The 23,202-nt window shown below is 37.6% G+C and overlaps 1 protein-coding gene across 1 annotated transcript in view; it reads left to right on the top strand.

The window, feature by feature from the left end:
- Positions 1 to 23,202, top strand: part of LOC126412041 (sodium channel protein para) — a 903,820-nt gene that overhangs the window by 501,105 nt on the left and 379,513 nt on the right. Inside the window, exons 13-15 of the mRNA XM_050081417.1 lie at positions 3,671 to 3,733; positions 5,055 to 5,330; positions 7,483 to 7,582. Coding sequence (XP_049937374.1) covers positions 3,671 to 3,733; positions 5,055 to 5,330; positions 7,483 to 7,582 — 439 coding nt within the window. The remainder of the gene's footprint in view (positions 1 to 3,670; positions 3,734 to 5,054; positions 5,331 to 7,482; positions 7,583 to 23,202) is intronic.

Here is a 23,202-nt window from a genome sequence, read left to right as displayed (position 1 = left end):
AGCACTTTCCTACTTAATAATTTCCTATTCTGCTTAATTCTCTTTTATTTTAACAGTTCATCTGCTCTCTGCATTTTAATTTTACGTGTTAATACACCCTTCCACGCAAATACACTGGTGTTAAAAATTATAGCAACAAATTGGTATTTCCCTGTCCTGTGTCTAATACACAATATAATCATACAAACTGTCAACAGATGTTGTGATGATTGTGTTACGGTTGGAAGATGGCATTCTGATCAATGGACAACTGTGCCAGCAATGACATCAGGGCACATATTAAGCGGGGCTGTGTTTTCAGGGTAGTCCAACTTCCAAAATCGCTCTGTACACAGTCACAGACAGTGCAGTATGGCACAGAGAAGACACCTACAGACTCTCTGTTGTGGGCGGCCGTAGGAAGAATGGAAGCAGGAGAGTTCTCAGACTGATGTGGCTCGATGGCTTAATGTGAATTGTTCTATTGTTTCTTGGATAAGGCGACAGTTTATAGAGACCGAAAATGAATCCTAGAGATCAAGACAGAGCCAACCACATGTGACTTCAGAAAGAGTGGATCATTATTTAGCTGTAAGGGCATGAGGGTACTGTCTTAGTACTGCACTGCAACTGGCATCTGACCTTGCAGCATCCCCTGGACGTGTTCTACCAAGGCAAAAGGTGTACAGGATACTTCAGGAGAGCAGCCTTTATTTTTGGAGATCTGCTGTCTGTTTACCTCTGGCGTGTCTTCACAGAAGGGAAAGAGTGGAGCAATGCAACCTGGATGGTTGAACAGTGGCCCAATGTTCTTTTCACAGATGAGTCCCATTTAGGTATGGCGAGTGATAATGATTCGCATCTGGAGGGCACATGGAACATGATTTCAGGACCCAAACAATGTGGAAAGAGACCAATATTGGGGATGATCCCTATGGTGTGGGCAGGGATTATGTTGACCACTTGAACACCTCTTCATGAAACTGTATGGATGAATCAACAAGATTTAACTGCTGTCAGGTACTGTGAGGAGGTCTTGGGTGTCATGAGTGGTTGCTATGAGATGCTGGGGGCCCAGACTTTGCGTTGATGAAGGATAATGCTTAACCTCATAGAGCATGGATGTTTGATGTATTTTGGAAAGGTTTTTCCTTGAACGCATGGTGTGGCCTGCTCACTCCCCTGATTTGAATTCCATAGAGTGTGTCTGGGATGCAGTAGTGAGACAGGTTGCATCGTGTCAACATCCACCAACCACTCTCCAAGACTTGGTGAGCAGCTCTGAAGGAAGAATTTGCATTATTGCCTCAACATGAAATTGATGACATCATTCACAGCATGTCTCATCGTTGTCAGGCCTGCATTGGTGCCTGAGGTGGCCCCACCCAACAATGAGCACATTAACCAGTTGTCAGAATGTGTGTGCAAATCCTTTTAACTTGGAAAAAAATGAGGAATATCTTTGTCTACCATTGTGCATGTTGCAGTTGACTACGTTCTGTATTCTTTACATTGTTTCTACTTTACTATCTCATGTTAATACTATTTTGTGGTGAAATAAAAGCAACCTTGCAAAATTTCTGTTTGTTCCTTTAATTTTGTACACCAGTGTATGTTCCTTCATTTGTGATTCTTCCGGTTTCTCATGATAGAAATTGTATCTTTTCATATCCTCCAGAAGATAATTTATCATTTTGTGTATATTTCTGTGGTTGTGCAGACACTACTCTGTTGACCACTTCAGTCCAGTGTTTTTGTGGAGAAGTACGGGAAGAGATAGTAAATCAGGAATTTTGTGGATCAGGTTTTCTATTAGAAGTTTTGTTTTTGTTCATATAATTTGTTTTTTTAATAAGATAAGTAAGTGATGACATTTATTTTTTTTATATCTGGGTTAGCCTGGTATGGCTTGTAAGTTGCAGCTTGTCAAAAATTGGTGCAGTAGCTTCTCATAAGTGGCCATTAGCTTCTAAGCAGTTTTTATTTGTTGATGGTTTACATAATGGATGCTCTTCATTCATGAAGCAGTTGATTTGTCAGTTATTGTTCTGCTATTTCTTTTTATTCTTTCCATTAGAGATATATTAATGTTCTTGACAAAATATGTATCTAAATTGTAAATGAATGGCGTAACATGTAGTCTAATAATTAACTGAATATTTACGTAATAACATCTATAGTATTTCAGCCAACATAATTTTCTTTTTCACTTAGACTTTTTTTCCCCTGCCCATGTTGGTTAACATACAATCTGTAGTTTTAATTTACGTTTTAATGAAACTTTCTGTCGAGACAAGGAAATAATTTTATGTTTTATAGAAAATAGTTCATTGAATCTGAGTATTCTTCTTCCATTTATTTAATTATTCATTGTGAACATGGTTTGTTTATTTTTGAACTACCTTCCGAATTTTATACTGGTAGGTATAAGTTGAAGTTGCAAATAACTACCAAGGATTTTAGCCTCTGTTTTAACGGAAGTTGAATATTGAGTAGGTTAAATATGACTTACTTACCACAACAACTTGAAGTTTATCTTCAAGCATATGAACTGAGTGAAAATAATATTTTTGCTTAGAAGCCTGTAGTGTTATCCGATGTTAGCCCAAGATACCAAAAATTGAAGCAGCTGATATAAATCAGTATTTATTTAGATCAAGCTCCTGCTGCCTACTGTGTGGATTTTAAACATTATTGAAACCTATAAGAAATACCTCCTGAAACAACAAATATGGATATGTTCTATAAAGAGCCCTAAACAAAAATTTGAAGTACTTGTTAAGCTAATAATGACATACTGGGAGTTTGGATCACAGAATTCAAAAGCTACACCAATTCTAATTGTTCATTGTGAAATCTGTGGGGAAAATAAATGAAGACATATTATGTACTAATATATCAACATTTCAGGATGAGATGAAGTTCTTCATGGGCATGAATGAGAAGGCTTACTGATTTATTAAAGCAGTAAATCGATTGTAATAATTGCTTTTTAATAAAAATTTCTGTATTAAAATTAAGACAGTTATGAAATAATCAAAGAATACTACTTTAAAAGAATAATATGTGGAAGTATTATTATGTGATTGAATTTGGTGTATGCTGCTCACTGAGAGAAATGAAAGAATAATTATAATCGTTCACTATCGAATGTGTTAGTATTTTAAAGCTCTGATGATGTAATAAAAGTGTTGAGCAGTTTTGCTTATAGAATACTGTAGTTTGAGGTGTATTGTTTCATAAAATGAGTACAGCTTTATTTGACTAACTGTCACAGTTGCTGAAGCAGCAACTGTGACTATCCCGCAGTAGTGAGGCACTAAAGCAGATCTATCTGTCAGGCAGTTCATTTGTTAAGAGATGGGCATTGGGCACACATTTACTCTGTGGGTGGTAAATGTTGCTGCAAATGGACAGGGGAATATTTTGATTACTGGTATTTCACTTCTGGTAATTGTTAACAATATTGTGTCTTGTTTTTTGGAAGAAGATACTGGAATGGGGTTTCATTTGAATAGGGATTCATTTGTATGGATTTTAGGGCAGATTATGTCTTCTAAGTCAAGCTTTTATGGAAAAATTTACAAAAAATAGGACATTAAGAAACTAATATGACATCAATAGCTTCATAGTGGTGAGGGCGAGAGCAGTAGAAACGGAAACTGTAAATAATGTTCTTGTTTTTGAACAGGAGCTGCAGTGGGGAGACCACATCGAAGATGTCATAGGACGAGCATACAGAGCACTGCATAAGGTAATGTGTGTTTCAAAAGGATGTTGTAGGGAACTCAAAGAGAGAATATATCATCTTTAGTTCTCGAGAGTATCTGTAAAGGGCAGCATGAATGGATGCTGAAAAAGTTTCAGGGATGAACTCTGGGGACAGCTATATGGTATTGTTGGTGGGAAAAGCTGTGCTGCCATTGTTAGGAAAACTGTATGACAAGACAGAATTGTTGTAAACATATATCCTAAGAATGAAGAAATACAAAATAAACAGAAGCATCATTTACCGTGTAGAGTCATTACCAAACCTTAAGAGTCTGAAACAGCTGTATTAGCTTTCATCAAGCTGATTGTGAAATTACAGTAGATGGTAGGAGTAGCTGCTGACAGATCATTTTTTGATGTCCAGTTCCGCAATGCATTAGTTATTTTTTATTTATTTCCTTTTTCTCTGTCCAGTCAGAGGTAAAAAGACTATTTTTGTCCATTTTTTTCCATTGCAGAATATTGACTGGTAATCGTTAAATGAACTGCACTTGATTTCTGGTATTTGATTTGGCATTACATTTGTCACAATACTTTAACATATTATAATCTATGGGAGAAAACTTTCTCGTTTCCCTGTTTCCACTGAAATATAGTGCGCAAGCACTCTGCACATATATATTTATCAGTGCTTGCAGTTTGAAAGCGATGGCTCATCAATTGCAAAGACATGTAATCTCATTCTGGCTGCTACACTAGTAGGCCCTAATTATGTTTGACTAAAATTTTTCAGTTTTTGGCATTATTTTCCACATTCTGCATTTGAAATGAGGTATAGAGGTGCATGGCTGCATAAAATGGTTTTTACACAGCTTCATTTCAGTCTTTCTAATGAGAATGTATTGCTGATTAATTTTAAATATAATTTTAGCTGCATGCTGCATTTACATTGCTTTGTTTGGCTTGGAGGGATTAAATTTTTGTTATTTTGTCAATGGTTGAAATTAAACTTGGCAGTTTACATCTTATGACTGGTAAGTTTAGTTTTATACTCATCATTTGTAGGTATTTATTATTGTATACTCAGAGTGTATCTTTCTTTTAGATTATGTCTCAACTATGAAGAAATTTGATGATAGATGACTGCTAAGCAAAAAGTCATGTTGGAGTTTCTTGTTTTGTACAAAATGGATTATAAATATTAATTAAAATTATTTAATAAATGTACAACATTACGGCATCTGATAGGTCAGAGAGCTGTATTCTTTACATTACATCATAAAATGAACATCACATATCCTCTGATATTAGAGTGTTTAGTATATAGTTATACAGTTATGAAAATTAACATTTTGTTCTTTCAGGAACACTTGCCATATGCGGATGACTCAAATGCAGTAACACCAATGTCGGAAGAAAATGGTGCTATAGTAGTTCCTGTCTACTATGCCAGCATTGGTTCACGAAATTCATCGTATACCTCACATGCATCACGAGTTTCGTATACATCTCATGGTGACCTACTTGGTGGGGTTCCTGTCACAAAGGAGAGCCGACTTCGTGGAAGAAGTCGTAACAATCCTGCTCCCCCAAACACTGTGCCCTACATGTCTGCTGCCATGAACCACAAGCACCCTTTTGTAAGTGAAAGTCATATGTATTGCTTAAATTTATTTAAGTTACATAAAAATCGTTAGAACATTGTGAACTTAATAATGTGCTTCCAATACCAATGATAACAAAAACAACAAAGCACATGTAAATATTTTGAAACAAACTATTGATGTTTAAACATTAAAAATTACAAGCATGGACAAATCGGAACTGTGAAAACTGTTGGAAATGTGTTCACTTTACTTGAGCATTGCTACCCAGCACTTACTCTGTCAGGAGATGAAATGTTTATTACTGTCAATTTCTATTGTAAAAGTAAAGTGCTGTCTTAGCTTTCAGAGCCAATAGTTCCTTCCTTGGGAAGGTGAGAGGGATACAGTGGGTAGGTTAAATAGAAAAATGGGTCACTCAAAACACAAGATGAGAGAGCCTCACGGGTAGACAGTGATAAAGGGGGGATGTCAGAGAGAGTAAGAGATCAGATGTTTTATGATGGTAAGAACTGTGCCAGCCTCAGACCACAAAAGATAAGGACAGAGTGAGAAGTAAAGGTAGATTAGGGGGAAGAGAAATGAATAGTGCAATTAAGAACTAGGTCAACATAAAAAAAGTAGGGAGGGGGGATGAAGATGGAGGGAAAAAGTATAGCAAAGAAGGAGGGAGTATCCATGAGGTTGCTGGAATCTGAGGATGTTGGTGGGTATTTCTCTATAATTAATTGGTTGTATTCATGTTATATATCTAACATGCATTCTGTTGGTAAATAAAACTACGTAGCTAATCTTTTCTATGTAAGTACAACCTCTGACAATAAAGTTAGGTGAATGAAGTCAGAATGGTCAATTGGGCAACACTGGTGACTCACAACACTACACCTGCATAGCAGCCCCCACCATAGTTCAATTGAGCAACGTGTGTGTTCCAAGATAGACTTGTTGGATGAAGTGCTTGTTTAGTGCATTGGTTCTGGACTGAGAACAGGACAATGAACAAGCAAAGGATCAATTTAAAGTTTTGTTTTAAGCTTGGCAAGACACTGAAAGAAATGCATGCAATGCTGGTGTTTATGGGAATCAAGCACTGTCCAGGAAGTGTTTGTATGACTGGTTTGCCCATTTCGGGGAGGCCAGGAAAGTGTTTCTGACAATCCTTGTAGCGGACGACCGACGACTGACATCAGTGATGAAAACATTGAGAGAGTGAGGACATTAGTCATGAATGGCCATTGATTAACTGTGCGCATGATAGTGGATGAACTGCAGATGATCTGTGAATCCGTGCGACAAATCCTGACCCAGGAGTTAGGGAAGAGAAAAACATGTTGTTGTCTTGTGCCGCATCACTTGACTGACAACCAGAAGCAGGCACGTTTAGAGGCTTCACAGGATTTTGTTGAAACGTTTGATGCGATACCCAATTTTTTGAACTGTATAGCCACTGAGGATGAAACCTGGTCTCTCCGGTATGACCCTGAAATGAAGTGACAAAGCATGGAATGGTGTTCTCCGACATAACCTCATTGGAAAAAGGCCAGAGCCGAAAAATCACGCATCAAAACGATGCCCATCACATTTTTCAATAGTCAAGACACTATCCACAAGGAATTCCTGTCTGAGGGAACAACATTGAACGCTGTATGGTATGTTGAAATTTTGACCTGTTTCATACAATGTCTATTCAGGGGATGGCCCCAGTATGCACAACAAGGTTCCTGTTTTTTTGTTCACGACTACACTCGCCCATACACAGCCAATATCGTCAAACAGTTCCTGACAAAAAAGGGGGTGGTGTAACTTGAACGTCCTCCATACTCACTGGATCTCAATCCTCCAGACTTCTTTCTGTAACCTTGACTCAAACTCACTTTGAAAGGAGAGAGATTTGGTGATATTCCTGACATCCAACAAAAGGTGACGCACCTTTTGAACACCATCTCAAAAGAAGACATCATGCAAAGTTTCCAGGACATGTATCGCAGAGCTCAGCAGGGCATAGTTATGGGAGGTGACTATTTCGAAGGACAGTAAGGTAACTGTAGTTCATAGTTCAATCTACATTAACATTAGAGGACTATTCACCAAAATTTATAGTCAGAGGTTGTATATATGATTATAATATTTAATATGGTTGTTGGTATGTGTGATAAAGCTATCACTGTTGTAATTTCTTCCCTTACAGGATGCTTCTTTAGACAGTGAAGATGGACCAGCCAAAATGAAACATCAAGACAATCCATTTATAGAGCCTACACAACAACAAACTGTTGTTGATATGAAAGGTATGTTGGTGTTGAAACTAAAGTTATTGTTAGAGGTGATGGCTTTTCTCATATGTGTTGCATTTTTTCAACATATTGCTATAAAAGATTTGGCATCCAGTTTTGACGAATGCTACATTTGGAACAACAACATAAAGAAAGATGTGCTGATTAGTATTTATGGCAGTGCCAGTGCCTAAACTGTTGTGCTTACGGTTATTACATACATCATGCAAATGAATTAAGCTTTATTCAGTTAATTTATGACTGACTCTGTATTCACAGTGCACAGAGAGGGGTGATTAAGACTGTTGCATTAGAACTAAAAATTATTGTATTATGGCTACATTAAATCAAAAAAGACATGAAAAACAACTTAAAAGGTAGTTTTCTGCTGGCAGCAGCACTAGCTCACTAGAGCAATACGTTTGTTGGGTATCTGATATGTAGAAATGACTATTTAATGCTATGATAACATAGGAAAAGAATCCAGCTGATGTGTGGAATGGAGAGTTTATCATTTATAATTGTATTGAACAGATATTTCTTGTTGATTATAAACATGAAATGTCTTTTATACTGAAGGGAGGAACATACTAAGCCAACAAAGTGGTTTTCACATTATTTGTTCACATTGTTAACATGCTGAACCAACATTCATGAGGAAGATGCTTGAAATCTGTGTCCGACCATCCACATTTAGGTTTTCCATGTGTTCCCTAAATTACTCCAGCAAATTCTAGGGTGGTTCCTTTGAAAGATCCTTAGGTTTTTCCCTCCCCACCCTTGAAACAATCCAATCTTGTGCTCTATTTTAATGACCTCGATGTCAGTGGAATGTTAAACTTCATTCTTCCTTCCTTATTTCTTCATTATACATTGGGAGAGAGTGAGCAGACACTTACACATGTAGGGAAATGGTTGTTGTTGGTTTTGTTGTTGTTGTTGTTGTTGTGGTCTTCAGTCCTGAGACTGGTTTGATGCAGCTCTCCATGCTACTCCATCCTGTGCAAGCTTTTTCATCTCCCAGTACTTACTGCAATCTGCATCCTTCTGAATCTGCTGTGTACTCATCTCTTGGTCTCCCTCTACGATTTTTACCCTCCACACTTCCCTCCAATATTAAATTTGTGGTCCCCTGATGCCTAAGAACATGTCCTACCAACTGGTCCCATCTTCTTGTCAAGTTTTGCCACAAACTCCTCTTCTCCCCAATTCTATTCAATACCTCCTCATTAGTCACGTGATCTACCCATCTAATCTTCAGCATTCTTCTGTAGCACCACATTTCGAAAGCTTCTATTCTCTTCTTGTCTAAACTATTTATTGTCCATGTTTCACTTCCATACATGGCTACACTCCATACAAATACTTTCAGAAACGACTTCCTGACACTTAAATCTATACTCGATGTTAACAAATTTCTCTTCTCCAGAAACGCTTTCCTTACCATTGCCAGTCTACATTTTATATCCTCTCTACTTCGACCATCATTAGTTATTTTGCTCCCCAAATAGCAAAACTCCTTTACTACTTTAAGCGTCTCATTTCCTAATCTAATTCCCTCAGCATCACCCGACTTAATTCGACTATGTTCCATTATCCTCGTTTTGCTTTTGTTGATGTTCATCTTATATCCTCCTTTCAAGACACTGTCCTTTCCGTTCAACTGCTCTTCCAAGTCCTTTGCTGTCTCTGACAGAATTACAATGTCATCAGCGAACCTCAAAGTTTTTACTTCTTCTCCATGGATTTTAATACCTACACTGAATTTTTCTTTTGTTTCCTTTACTGCATTGCTCAATATACAGATTGAATAACATCGGGGAGAGGCTACAACCCTGTCTCACTCCCTTCCCAACAACTGCTTCCCTTTCATGTCCCTCGACTCTTATAACTGACATCTGCTTTCTGTACAAATTGTAGATAGCCTTTCGCTCCCTGTATTTTACCCCTGCCACCTTTAAAATTTGAAAGAAAGTATTCCAGTCAATACTGTCAAAAGCTTTCTCTAAGTCTACAAATGCTAGAAACTTAAGTTTGCCTTTCCTTAATCTTTCTTCTAAGATAAGTCGTAAGGTCAGTATTGTCTCATGTGTTCCAACATTTCTACGGAATCCAAACTGATCTTCCCCGAGGTCAGCTTCTACCAGTTTTTCCATTCGTCTGTAAAGAATTCACATTAGTATTTTGCAGCTGTGACTTATTAAACTGATAGTTTGGTGATTTTCACATCTGTCAGCACCTGCTTTCTGCAGGGAAATGGTATTCAGATGATAATACAGGAATGATATTCTATAAAATTTTGTCTAGGAGAGCGAAGAGCACATCTAATTAACGCCATTAAAATTCTAGGACTTTTTTAAATTTGTTTAGAAACCACACACAGTCTGTATAGTTACTGAAACGTAAGTGTATCATGGGTTCCAATAACTTTGATGGAAAACTGCCATCCTGTAGAATGTCATTGAATCATCAAAGTGTATCATCCTTTGTTTATGCTGGTTCAGTCAGTAATTGTGTTCTCATTAACAATTTTGTTGTGATGTAGAATTTAGTCATGAGAGCAATAGATGGTCATCATACAGAACAAAAACATCCTTAAGAAATCTATAAGGAAATAATTTATCTGAAATGTAAAATAGTTTAACACGCATACTTTACAATTGTTTCCTTTATTAATGACTTTACTTTGTGCCTATTGTGCACAAGTCAGTGGGTCTTAAGACATTTCTTTATATTGTTTATCAGTACTCCGAAACACCTTCGCCTGCACTGGCATTGTACTCTGTCCTCACTTCAGCTACTGATCGCCGCCTAACCTACGCTACAGGGCGAGCATAAGCCGCTGGACTCCAGGCATGCACGCCCAGCACCTCGTCCCCTGCTCGTGGCTTCGCCTTCCTTCACCTACTTCCCACAGATCTTCGCGACAGAAGCATGCGAACATGCGACCAGCTTCCATGATGCTCATTTGAAGGCAGAGTGCCGTAACATTCTGCCCTTTTTTAGAGTCACACACGTATCCCAATTCCCCCATTTGTGGCCTGTCTCATCGCTATATTGATCCTCCATTTGTCTCTGCTCCGCATATACACGGAGTGACTCGGAAGTATGTAAATGTTTGAAAATGCAGTAATTCACAGAATAATGTATGCAGAGAAATAAAAATTGACACATACCTGAAATGACATGAGGTTTTACTGAAACTAAAAACGAGTGCAAAAACTGGACAACAGATGGCGCTGGACAGCAACACGTCAGTGACGATGCATGAGAATCGTGTATAAAATGAGCTGTAGTGAGAGAGGGAGCCAGATCATTCCTAGCCTGGCTAATCAAAATCTGCTGGAAAATACAACTTTTATGCAGGATGGCACTCAACCCCACATTGCTAAACATGTGAAAGATCTCGCTCGCACATCGTTTGGTGAGAATCGTATGCTGTACTTCTGTCATGCGTGGCCTCACATGTCCCCTGACGTCAGTCCGTGTGATTACTGGTTGTAGGTTTACCTGGAGTCTCAAGTCTACTGCGAATGTCCGACCCCATTATGTATGCTAAAACACAGTTTGATGGCTACTTCTCACTGTACCTACTGATATGCAGTGCTGCTGGTCACAACATTGTCCCACGACTGCAGGTATTACTGATGTATGACGGCCAACATTCTGAGCATTTGTTATAAAGAACATTGTCTTTAGTAAAAATCAACTGTTCTGCTAATTATTGCTTTTTATAACATGAAACGCCATCTTTGGTGATTTTTTGCACTTATTTGGTTTTAATAAAACTCCATGTTATTTGAAGCACGTGCGTCAATTTTTACCTCTCTACCTACATTATTTCGTGAAGTATTGAATTTTCCAATACTAATGGACTTTTGAGTCATCCTGTACTTTCCTTGTTATGCCATGAGCCCTCAATGCCACCAGCCATCACTTCATCTCGTGGTGGGCAGTGGCCAACATAAGCCAGGAAGGTTAGGGATACTAAGTCTGACTCCTCACTGGTTCTTGTAATGGCATGCAGTTACCGATATGCCCACATAAATCTTAGTATACGTAGTAATTGCACAGTTCCTTGGAACACAGTTACATCACTTTAATTAAGTTCAAGAACGTTCTATCTCTCTCAACTTCAAGGTTGTCTAAATTCCCAGTAAGCACTTACCAGTAGTGACAGTAACCATGGAACAAACGAAAAGCTCAGGAGCATAATTTATCCATATGCATGATGAAGGTAAATGAGAACCACGGCTGGGCACTCGGTTAACTGAAGAAGTAAAATAATCCTGTGTTTTCTATTTTGCTTAGCAATAACACATTTTGTGCTTTCAGACTAGTTCACGCATCTTTGCAAAGTTCCATTGTTACCATTCTTGTTTTGAATGCTGTGTGTGTTATCTGTGAAATAATAACTTCTTATGCTATCATGTTATTCGAGAAATGAAATAATGTATCACTCACTATCCGCTTCATGCACTTTTTAATATTACGTATACTGTATAAACAGCAATGTGGTTGACAAATATATCTGTCTACATTACCACAATAATTGAGCAATAAAATATTTTATCCATAAAGTTCGCTGTGGAAATATATGCGATCATAAATGGAATAGCTGTTATATTTGACAAAAATTTCATTTCTTCTTATTTCGCCTGCTGTGGCCGAGCGGTTCTAGGCATTTCAGTCCGGAACTGTGCACCTGCTACGGTCGCAGTTTCAAATCCTGCCTTGGGCATGGATGTGTGTGCTGTCCTGAGGTTAGTTAGGTTTAATGAGTGCTATTCTCTACTTACTTCTGCATCCTGCAAATGAGGAGAACATTTGATGAGCACCCTTGTATAGATTTATCCCAGACAGAACTTTTCTGTATAATATTTTTTCTTTGCTCTCTTGCTTTATATTATAGTAGAGCCTGGCATTTCTCTTAGAAATCAGTTTTCATTGTGGTGGTAACCTTGTTATCACTGCAAAAATATTTTCCACATATTTGCTCTGTCAGTCATGGAAAATACATTGGCAAATAAATGGCTATGGTGAGTGTGGAAATTATTGTGTGGTATTTTAACATGTCCAAATATCATACAGTTGTTCTCACTGTTCTGTGGTGATGGTCACCATTTAGTCATTAATTTACTTCCCATGCTACTACATAAAACTATTTGTCACAATATGCCTGAAGGATTTGCAGCCCTTCGGATAGATGGAAATTACAAACATACATACCTCCAAGGCATCATCTCCCAAGACTTTAGCTGCTAGTTACAGCGTACCTCCATGCATTAACTATTTAGTGGCACAGTTCCATTCATCATCAGTTCAACACCAACACTCTGGGCCAAATCAAGTGCCAGCTCTTCGGCCAGAGCCATGTAGGAGCCACTGCAGAAGCACTTTGATCTTTCCAACATCGACCATCAGCCAGCTTCCACCGAGTACACTCTACTTCCTTCCTATGGGGAACTTCGTTGAATTAGTCTCTATGTTCTGTCATCTTAATACAATTTATTGTTTTCAAGGCACACACCTGCAAGAAAACTAGAGAGTTTTGTATTAATTTTTGTGAGAAGAAGTCTTTGTTTTGTCAGTGTCCTGTTGTTTTGTATATAAACCATTCTCTTGTTGATCTGGACCCTGTTGTCTCTTGGGCATCTCACTATGTGAGATATAGCATCAGTCATGAGATAAACTTTGTTGTTACACAACATAACAGACTCCATGTATGGTCGTACTTCTGCAGTCCATCATACAACCAAAGCAGTGGGGTCCATAAGCATTAGTAACAGAAAATCTCAATGTATATCCACGATATAATGGCACATTTTAAGTACCCACACTGTTTCTTTCCAAAACAGCTTATTTTAGGAGTTCCTGTTGAATATTTCACATAACCCTCAATGTAAAGAGCTAGTTCCTTCCAAACTATAGTTTGCCACTGAATACGTAGGACAACTTTTCTTAACAAATTGTATGTTCCGATAACTACTTAGCATGGCACCCTTTTTGATTTTCTGTTCTATCTTCTCCAAGTCCTCTTTACTTTGATCATTCCCTTTCATTCATTTGCTTTTCCTTAGTTCTGCACTGACTCCCTCCTGCTTGTATACAGATGCTTCCTCTCATTCCTAAAGCTCTCCTTTAGGCTGTGCGCTCTCTCTCTCTCTCTCTCTCTCTCTCTCTCTCTCTCTCTCTCACACACACACACACACACACACACACACACACACACACACACACACTCTCTCTCTCTCTCTCTCTCTCTCTCTCTCTCTCACTCTCTCTCCCCCTCCCTCCCTCCCCCTCCATCCATCTATCCCTCCCTTCCCGCCCCCTCACTTCCTCATATTTCCAGTTACATTATCCCACAGTTCCTTCTGTTACTCATTCTCCATTTCAATGATGCTGCAAATCAAACACACTGTATTTGTGGAAGAATTGATTTTCTTATTGTTGGACACTCAAAGTCAATACCTTGATAACTGTATCACAATACCGTTTATACTCGAATAATCCGCGCTCTCGAATAATCCGCGTACCCCAATTTTGAGGAAGAGAAAAAAAATTATTTTTTGCTTTAATTTGTTTTATTTACAAAAATTGTTCCAACGTTATGATGTGTTCAAAAGTATGTATAACAGGGTGTATACGATCCGGGACAACCGGGAGATATGGGAAAAACCGGGGAATTTTTTCATCCGGGAGAAAACTGGGAAAAAACCGGCATTGTTTAAAATTCCAGGAAGTTTTCATTGTTTTAGTTTTCAGTTAAATTTTTGTGAATTTGACTGGTAAGAACCAATACTCTAACAAAGGATATTACTGTATCCCACTACTGCAGAATAATACTGCAGCAACAAAACATGGACGAGAGGGAAAAAAAAATGAAAATAAAACTTAAGCTTCAAAGGAAATTCAATTTATTAGCATCCTTGTAGTGCATCATCAAAATGACATAGGAATTGTCAATAAACATTACAATTTAAAATACATGTACATGAAAATTTATAATTGAATTTACTTGTCACTTAGACATTACAATTTTAATAGAACTATAGGAACATTAACATAAAAATATACAAGTAAGTTAACAACGCACAAAAAAAAAAAAGAAAAAGAAAAAAGCTAGTGATTCTCACATCAAAGATTATTTCCATTCTTACATTAACACTGTTTCACACTTTCATAGAAACAGCAAATATTTAAATGTGAGCTATTACACATATTTATTATGTCAGGGAAATATTAACTGCACTTTTATTGTCAATGATTCATAAACTCTTCTATACTGTAAAAACTATTGCTCAATAACATGTTTTTTAATTCTCTTTTAAATATGTGCAGTTTTGGTGTTATTTATAGTTCTTTGGGGAGAGCACTGTAGAGGATTTTGGGTTGGTATAGTACACTTTTGTGATACATAGCCGTTTTATGAATTTCTCTGTGGAAATCATTCCTATTCCTTGTTTCGTAGTTGTGAAATTCTCTGTTTAATGTAGAAAATTCCTTGTGTTCTTTTAAGAAACATGTATAAGGATGGGAGTGTCATGATTTTTAATCCTTTGAAAGCATGCCTACAAGAGTCTCTATATCCTATACCTTTTATTATTCTGACTGCCTTCTTTTGTAGTCTAAATGAATGCTTTATTAGACTGTTGTTCCCCCAAAACTGTACACCATATCTTAATAAACTGTGCATGAATGAGAAATAAACACATAACACTGTTTTAATATTACATGAGCTTTTAAGCATTCTAAGTATATAACATTATATATAAAAACAAAGATGAGGTGACTTACCGAACGAAAGCGCTGGCAGGTCGATAGACACACAAACAAACACAAACATACACACAAAATTCAAGCTTTCGCAACAAACTGTTGCCTCATCAGGAAAGAGGGAAGGAGAGGGGAAGACGAAAGGAAGTGGGTTTTAAGGGAGAGGGTAAGGAGTCATTCCAATCCCGAGAGCGGAAAGACTTACCTTAGGGGGAAAAAAGGACAGGTATACACTCAGACACACGCACATATCCATCCACACATACAGACACAAGTAGACATATTTAAAGACCAATATGTCTACTTGTGTCTGTATGTGTGGATGGATATGTGCGTGTGTGTGAGTGTATACCTGTCCTTTTTTCCCCCTAAGGTAAGTCTTTCCGCTCCCGGGATTGGAATGACTCCTTACCCTCTCCCTTAAAACCCACTTCCTTTCGTCTTCCCCTCTCCTTCCCTCTTTCCTGATGAGGCAACAGTTTGTTGCGAAAGCTTGAATTTTGTGTGTATGTTTGTGTTTGTTTGTGTGTCTATCGACCTGCCAGCGCTTTCGTTCGGTAAGTCACCTCATCTTTGTTTTTATATATAATTTTTCCCACGTGGAATGTTTCCTTCTATTACATAAGTATATAACATGTTTGACTTAATTTTTTGTTCAATGATATTACATGCTTTTCCCATCTTAAGTGTTCATCAAACCATACTCCCAAGAATTTAGTGTATGATGCTTGTTCAATCTTACACTTACCCAGTTTTACTGTAAGGTTAGTTTTTATTTTATTTGTAATAAGTCTGAAGTTGATCCACGTTGTTTTTTTGGCATTCACAATGAGTCTGTTTTCATTAAACCATCTGTCTGCTTCCTCTGTTGCTAATGTGACTTTTTCCTGTAAGTCAACTTCACTATTTGCATTAACAAACAAACTTGTATCGTCAGCAAACAGTACTGCCTCTGCTTCAGATAGTTGATGTGGTAGGTCATAGACAAATATTAAAAACAGTAATGGCCCTAATACAGATCCGTGGGGTACTCCGTACAAAACTCTCTCGAGTCTTGATGAATATGTCCTATCTGCATGGCTTATCTCCACCTTCTGATACCTGTCAGACAGATATGATTGTGGGCAATTCCACGTATCCCACAGGCATATAACTTCCTAAGCAGTAACTTATGGTCGATGACATCAAAGGCCTTTGATAAGTCTAAAAACAATCCACAATTTAATTCCTTTCTATATATGGAATTTAGAACAAGTTGCAAAAAATGGAAGATAGCTGTTTCAGTTTATTTATTTTTGTGGAAACCATTTTGCGCATTAACCAATATTCTATTTTTAATAAGAAATTTGTATAGTCTATGATACATTATCCTTTCTATTATTTTTGAGAAACCTGATAACATTGATAAAGGCCTAAAGTTACTGACATCATATTTATCACCATTCTTGTAAAGTGGCTTTATAGTTGACATTTTAAGTTTTGATGGAAGCACCCCTGTCTTAAAAGATTCATTTATAATTTCAGTGAGATGTGAGACTATGTTTCTTGCACTTTGCTTAATGACTTTGTCAGGAATCCCATCACACCCACATGACATTTTATTTTTTAACTTATTTATAGCATTTAGTACCTCTGATTCAGTTACTGGATAAAGGAACATTGTCATGTCATTCATGGGGATTTTTACCTTGCTATTGGAATTGCATTTAGTTTTAATTAAATTTATGGCTATATTTGTGAAATGTTTGTTAAATATGTTGACAATCTGAAGTGGGTCCTTAACAGTTTTACCCCCACTTTTAATGACAAAGTTGTTATCTTTTCTTTTGTGTCTACCTATATTTTTATTTATTACCTCCCAAGTTGACTTCATTTTGTTGTTACCTTTCTCAAATATATGAATCATTATCAAGCTTCTTAGCTGCAATTATTACTTTCTTGTACAGGCTTCTATAACATTTCACATGTGCTTTCAGTGCTACATTCTTCCTGGCTGATTTATTTAACTTTCTGAGAGTGTCTGATGACTTTCTAATCCCCTGTGTAACCCATGTTTTGGTTTTGTGTTTAGTTTTGACTCTTGTTATAGGAAAGGCAACATCGAAGCAGTGTTTGTAGCTTTCAAGGAATGAGTCAAACTTTGTGTTGACATCACCACTTGATTTACTACCCCAGTTGTTATTTTCCAGAATGTAATTAAAAATTCGTATGCTGTCGTCATTTATAAATCTCCTTTCTCTGTAATTGTTATTGATAACAGGGTCCTTGTAAGATGTGACATTTAAACTCAATTTGATACCCTTGTGATCCGAGAAACCAGTGTCAATTACTTCAGTGTTATATTCACACTTGTCCATGTTTATAAATGCTTGATCTATTATAGTTTCAGACATATTTCCGCATCTGGTAACTTCATTTACAGTTGCCATCGTATTATGACACAAAAACAGATTGCACAGTTGCTGTTGTTTACTACAATCATTCTTAAAGTTAACATTAAAATAACCAAGAACAATTACATTATGTTTAAGTTCATTCAGTAGTCCCTCAACGTTTTCCATAAAAATGGCAAAGTTGCCCAATGGTGATCGGTACATACACACAATAGTAATTTTTAATTTGGTTAGCTCACATATACTGTATTCAAAATTTTTTTCTATGCATTTTAGTTTACATTTAATTTCTTTTGATTCTACCCCTGTCCTAACATAAATACATGTCCCACCCCCTTTATGGTTGATTCTACAAAATTTGCGAATCATTTCAAAATTTGGAATAATTATGCTAGATGCTTGCATTTCTTTTACCCAGTGCTCACTTATGCATAATATGTTAATGTCTTTTACATAGTCAGTTAATAGAACTTCTATTTCAGCTAATTTATTTTCTAGTCCCTGCACATTTTGGTATACACCTGTTAAAGTTTCATATAGTGGATTTGCTGCACTATTTACCTTTGTACTTTCTTGTTGCTGACACTGTAAAGATTCTGCCTTTTCTTCTTCTTCGAATTGCGAAGATCCCATAAAAAATAGTCACTACGCACAGCAGCTCTTCTTATCCTGAGGCTCTTCCTTTGCGATGTCTGCAGAGCAGCTGATGAGTTTCTGGATCTAGTAGAATGGTTCTTGGCTGTTGGTGTGGTTGCAGTCATAGTTACAAGTGAGCATGAGGCATTAAGTGTGTGGAATGTGCTGACAGCTTCGTCCTTGGAGGTTTCAGGTGCACATGAGTCTACACTAGGTTTTTAGGCTTTCTCATCTGAAGAAATTGTTTCCTCTTCAACTCTGCTGGATGTTCCTGACATTTCTGCTGATACCCCATATTCTACCACTCCTTCAGATACTGGAACCGGTATGTTAGGTATCTCTCTCATCTTAGACATTCCCTTGCAAATTTCCATTTGCTCAATTACTGCTATGGTGAGGATACCAGGCAGTTTGTGTTGATCATTGAGATTATTTATTGTTTTCATAATTTGAGCACAGACATACAGTTGTCCTGCTGTATTTAGGAGATCTCCACTGTTTATGAAATGTTGTTTTCTGAAATCTAGCTGGACAAATGTTGAATTTGGGTAGCACTTTGTTATTTTGTGAAGCAGTCTGTTAGTTTTTTTGATTTCTTTGTTAACACGAGATTTCAAAAAAAAATCTTATGGAATGCTGGTTACCATCACATGTACATTTTTGAGCTTTTCAAGCATTTCTCTTAGCGCTCGTCTTGCTGATAATACATCAACGCAGCAGACGTCTACTCTGCCCCCTAGGATTAGAACACAATCATTTTTCTTTATCTTGATACTCAGATTTTTGCAGTTATTGATGATCTCTTTCAGTGGAGCATGAAGTTTTATTACGCTACTAACACTGCATCCTGAGTTATATAGGGTTTCACCCAGTCTTTTTCCGAGACTGTCAGCAAGTATATAAACAGTAAAAGCATTATTTGTTGTGCTCAAGCCTTCCGAAGTTTTGCAGTCTATTATACGATCTTCTTTCTTGTCACAGTCTCTGTGTATTATATTATTAACAGATTTTAACGTTTTGAGCACATTATGGGCTGAGTTGTTAAGTTTTCGCTTGAGGTTTTTGTTAACAGTTGCTTGTATGTTAGGTGTAACGAACTTTTCGGAGGCTTGTTTACTTTCAGTTCTCATGACACTTACTTCTTCCACTCTCTTGCCACAAGATTTTATTTCGTCACATATTTTCAGAGCATTGTACCTGTTTCGTACAGCGATCTTTTTAGTTGCTTTTAGTTCGTATTTTTTAAAATTTACACTCGTTTTAGGAAGAATAGATGTGCTCTAGATTTCGGAGTTTGTTTTAAGTGATGATACTCCATTCAATTCACATTCATGAAGCTTTGCTTTTAGGACATTTATTGTTTTTTAGCACTTTGCAATTCATACAACACACTTTGTAACACATTAATTTCACGTCCGGTAGCGTAGGCGACTAACATAGCATTAAACCCGTTACAACTTCCCTGATCACATTCACATGAAAACACAGTTTTTGCTTTAATGTATCTCACACATGAAGAATGTATCCATAATTGTGATTCTAAGCAAAGTCTGAAACCATTTTGCATATTTGAATTACAGATTACACATATGATTACTTTAGAATTACTGTTTTCTTGAGAGAAACTATCGCACACTGCTGTTACTGGCGCCATCTTGTACGCCGTAATGCGCCGTATACAACAACAAAACAGTGCTCATACAAGCATATAAGCATCTGGGAACAGCAAAGTGTGTCAAAGGCTTTAGGAAGACTATGCAATGCTTTGTAACAACAAATTGCCTCTGATGAGCGTGGCGTGACAACTGTTTAAATTAGATTGATTTGAGCAGTTGCGGGCGGGCTCTTGCACATGCGCAGTTGAGTCGCACCTTCTCCCACTTCTGGTTACAGAAGTGTGGCTGGGCGTCACTACTTAATATTGCCAGTTCGGAAATTAGTAAATCTGGGGCTGATGCACAGAGCAGTCTGACTTATGGTGGCGAGGTGGGTTGTCTCCACGTGACCTGTGTTTACGTTAAGTGATTTTGATGTTTTTTCTTCGTTTATTGCTCTCAAAGTTAAATTATAACAAAACGGATTTTTGTGGCCGGGAGCTATCAAATGAATTAAAATACGTTCGCATTATTACGGAAGACTAAAATATGTTGTTAGTTTTAGATATTATTTCCACCTTTCGGACAGTCAAACATTAATCACCTTACAGAACAATGAAGTTATTTTTGCCAGTTTGCTAAAGAGATTTGGCTTTTATTAATCTTTTCTGTTGAGGCAGTCAATTTATTTGAAACTAAGTGTTTAATTTCACACTATTGGCTAGTTTCAACTGTTCAGTGCATTTCAAGTGCATGTATGGCATTATGCCATAATAAAGAACCAAAATGAGATAATGCAGTACTGGTACTCCAAGAAAATTTACATACGAATGTGCATTTTAAGCCGACTTATGCATTTTAGTATGGTTCATGAAATTCCAACGCTCTTGAAGTATCCTCTGGTGTCTTGTTTCTTTTATGACATTATGTAAGATCTTTTAATGTTTTACATGTACGAACATATGGGCTTCCTGCGTCATCATAGGTGCGCAAGCGCAGTGACGCTTGTTATCTGGCGCTCTCTTGCAATTGCAGAAGCGAACCTATTTCTAACAGGTCATGGGAAAATATTATGAATGGTGGTTTGAAAAGTGTTACATTCAAAGCAGATTTCCTTTTACTTAAGATGAGCTATGTGTGAGAATGTACGATGAATTTCTTAAATCACAAAGCGTTTGACTCTCATTTAAAAATCAACTCTTTGAGGACAAACATTTGGAAGAATTCCGAGCCCAGAAGATCAGACATTTACATCGTTATAAAAAATTTTACGGGCGCGTTTGTGTTTTGTATCTTAAAGTGTAACAAGCGCAACAGATCAACATTATATGTAGAAGCTTAGCTTCTCTTCCCACTTATTAATCTTCGAGACCAATATTATATGTGAACGCTATGTATATTAATTTAAACCATTAAATTTTCTTATTTGTGTGTTCGTGCTGCTTAAGAGTGATCTTGTTATTTGCTGACTACATCAAGTGTCCTATGCTGTCATCAGCTGGCGAGATCACGTGACATTAGCTATGACAGGCTTACAAAAGCGCATCGCAATCTCAATTTCAATGCTTCGGAAAGTGACATGCAGTGTTTGGTGAATTCGAATTTATACCTTCGTAATACGAAAATATGCAGTGTACATATTGCTGCACATCAAAGGTCTTTCAAAACGTGTTTCTCCCCCCTGAGTTTCGTTTTCTACAGTGCCGGGAAATTCTACTCCGGTATATAAAACCATAAACATTCAAAGGATTGATGAGTTTTACAGTGCTGAATAAGATTATACTGTCACTTAACACGGAAAAAGTATATCTTCACCCAGGAGAAAGTGTATTTTTAACTGGAAAAAATCTGGGAATTTTTTTTCCTTGTCCACGTATACACCCTGTATAATAACTACTGGTTTGAAGCAATGCTGCTGTACAGGTTGATACATCTTTAAAGCACAACCAATTCAGCAGCATGAAGCCGGCCAGCCGGCGGGTGGACGGCCAGCAGCGTTCAGCTGGCTGGCTGGCCCATTAGGCAAGCGGACGGCCAGGGAACACTATCACCGCCAACCGGGACTCTACGCATACCTACAATAGCAAAAAAAGAAATGTGAATTATCTTGTTTAAGAATTTGTTAATACGGTATGTGCAATGAAATATTTTGGTCAATACCGGTACGTTTCCTCTCTTACCACTCTATTCATCACTTTCATCGTTATCACTAGCGGGAGAATAATTGTCATCTTCACCATCTTCCCACAGAGCATCGTCCTCTGTTCCATCCAGTGAATTTGTGATTCCACATTTTTTGAAGGATTTCCAGTGGTTGTGGAATGGAGACCCATGCACCTTTCAGCCTTTCACATATCAGGCACAAATCCGGTTGTTTGATTTTTCCACTATTTGTGAACTTGCGGTTTTCATCAGCCATCCATTGCATATATCGCTGTTTAGTGCAGCTTTGAATGGCCAATTTATACACACATCTAGTGGTTGTAGGATGGATGTTAGGCCTCCAGGGATAATGACCAAGTAAGTTTTCCCCCTTTTGTAATTTGTCTCGCACTTCCTTAGTTGTATGTCCGCAGAAGATGTCCAGGACCAACATGTTGCGTAAATTCAGTAACGCACCAGGACGACATTGCCAAACATGTGTCACCCAGTCAATTATAAGCTCATTGTCCATCCACCCTTTCGGATTCGCTCTCACTAATACCAGTATGCCTTTTACTGACATTTTCGGAATAGTTTTCCTTTTAAATATCACGTAAGGTGGTAGCTTTCGTCCATCGCCAGTTACACACATCACTGTACATCTTTGTTTCTCACTGCTGCCAGTTTGTATCATGATGCTGGATTCTCCTTTCTTGTTCACTGAGTTGTCGAGCAGCATCTCAAAATAGACTGGCGTTTGATCCGCATTATCAATTTGCGATAATATATAGGAATGTTTACGCCGCAGATTTATCACATAACGATGAAAATTTGCTATTTTTTCCTCGTAATCGCCTGGAAGCCACTAAGCGATAGTAGTTTTCCTCCAGAATCCCAAACCATTTTGGTTGAAAAATCTTGATACCAAGCCCCGGCTAGCTTTGAAACTGGTAACGCCTAATTGTTTGGCTAAAGACAATGCTTTAAGTTGGCACATTTTACTCGTCACCGCGCATCCGTATTGTCACTTCTCATCTACATAATCCCAGAGCCTTTTCTCGAGATCCGGATGCTTCGCTTTTTGGCCGCG

Source organism: Schistocerca serialis, chromosome 7 (assembly GCF_023864345.2).
Source record: "Schistocerca serialis cubense isolate TAMUIC-IGC-003099 chromosome 7, iqSchSeri2.2, whole genome shotgun sequence".
Taxonomy (NCBI): domain Eukaryota; kingdom Metazoa; phylum Arthropoda; class Insecta; order Orthoptera; family Acrididae; genus Schistocerca; species Schistocerca serialis.
Note: the sequence above shows the minus strand (reverse complement) of the source record. Positions and strands in the feature narration are given on the sequence as shown.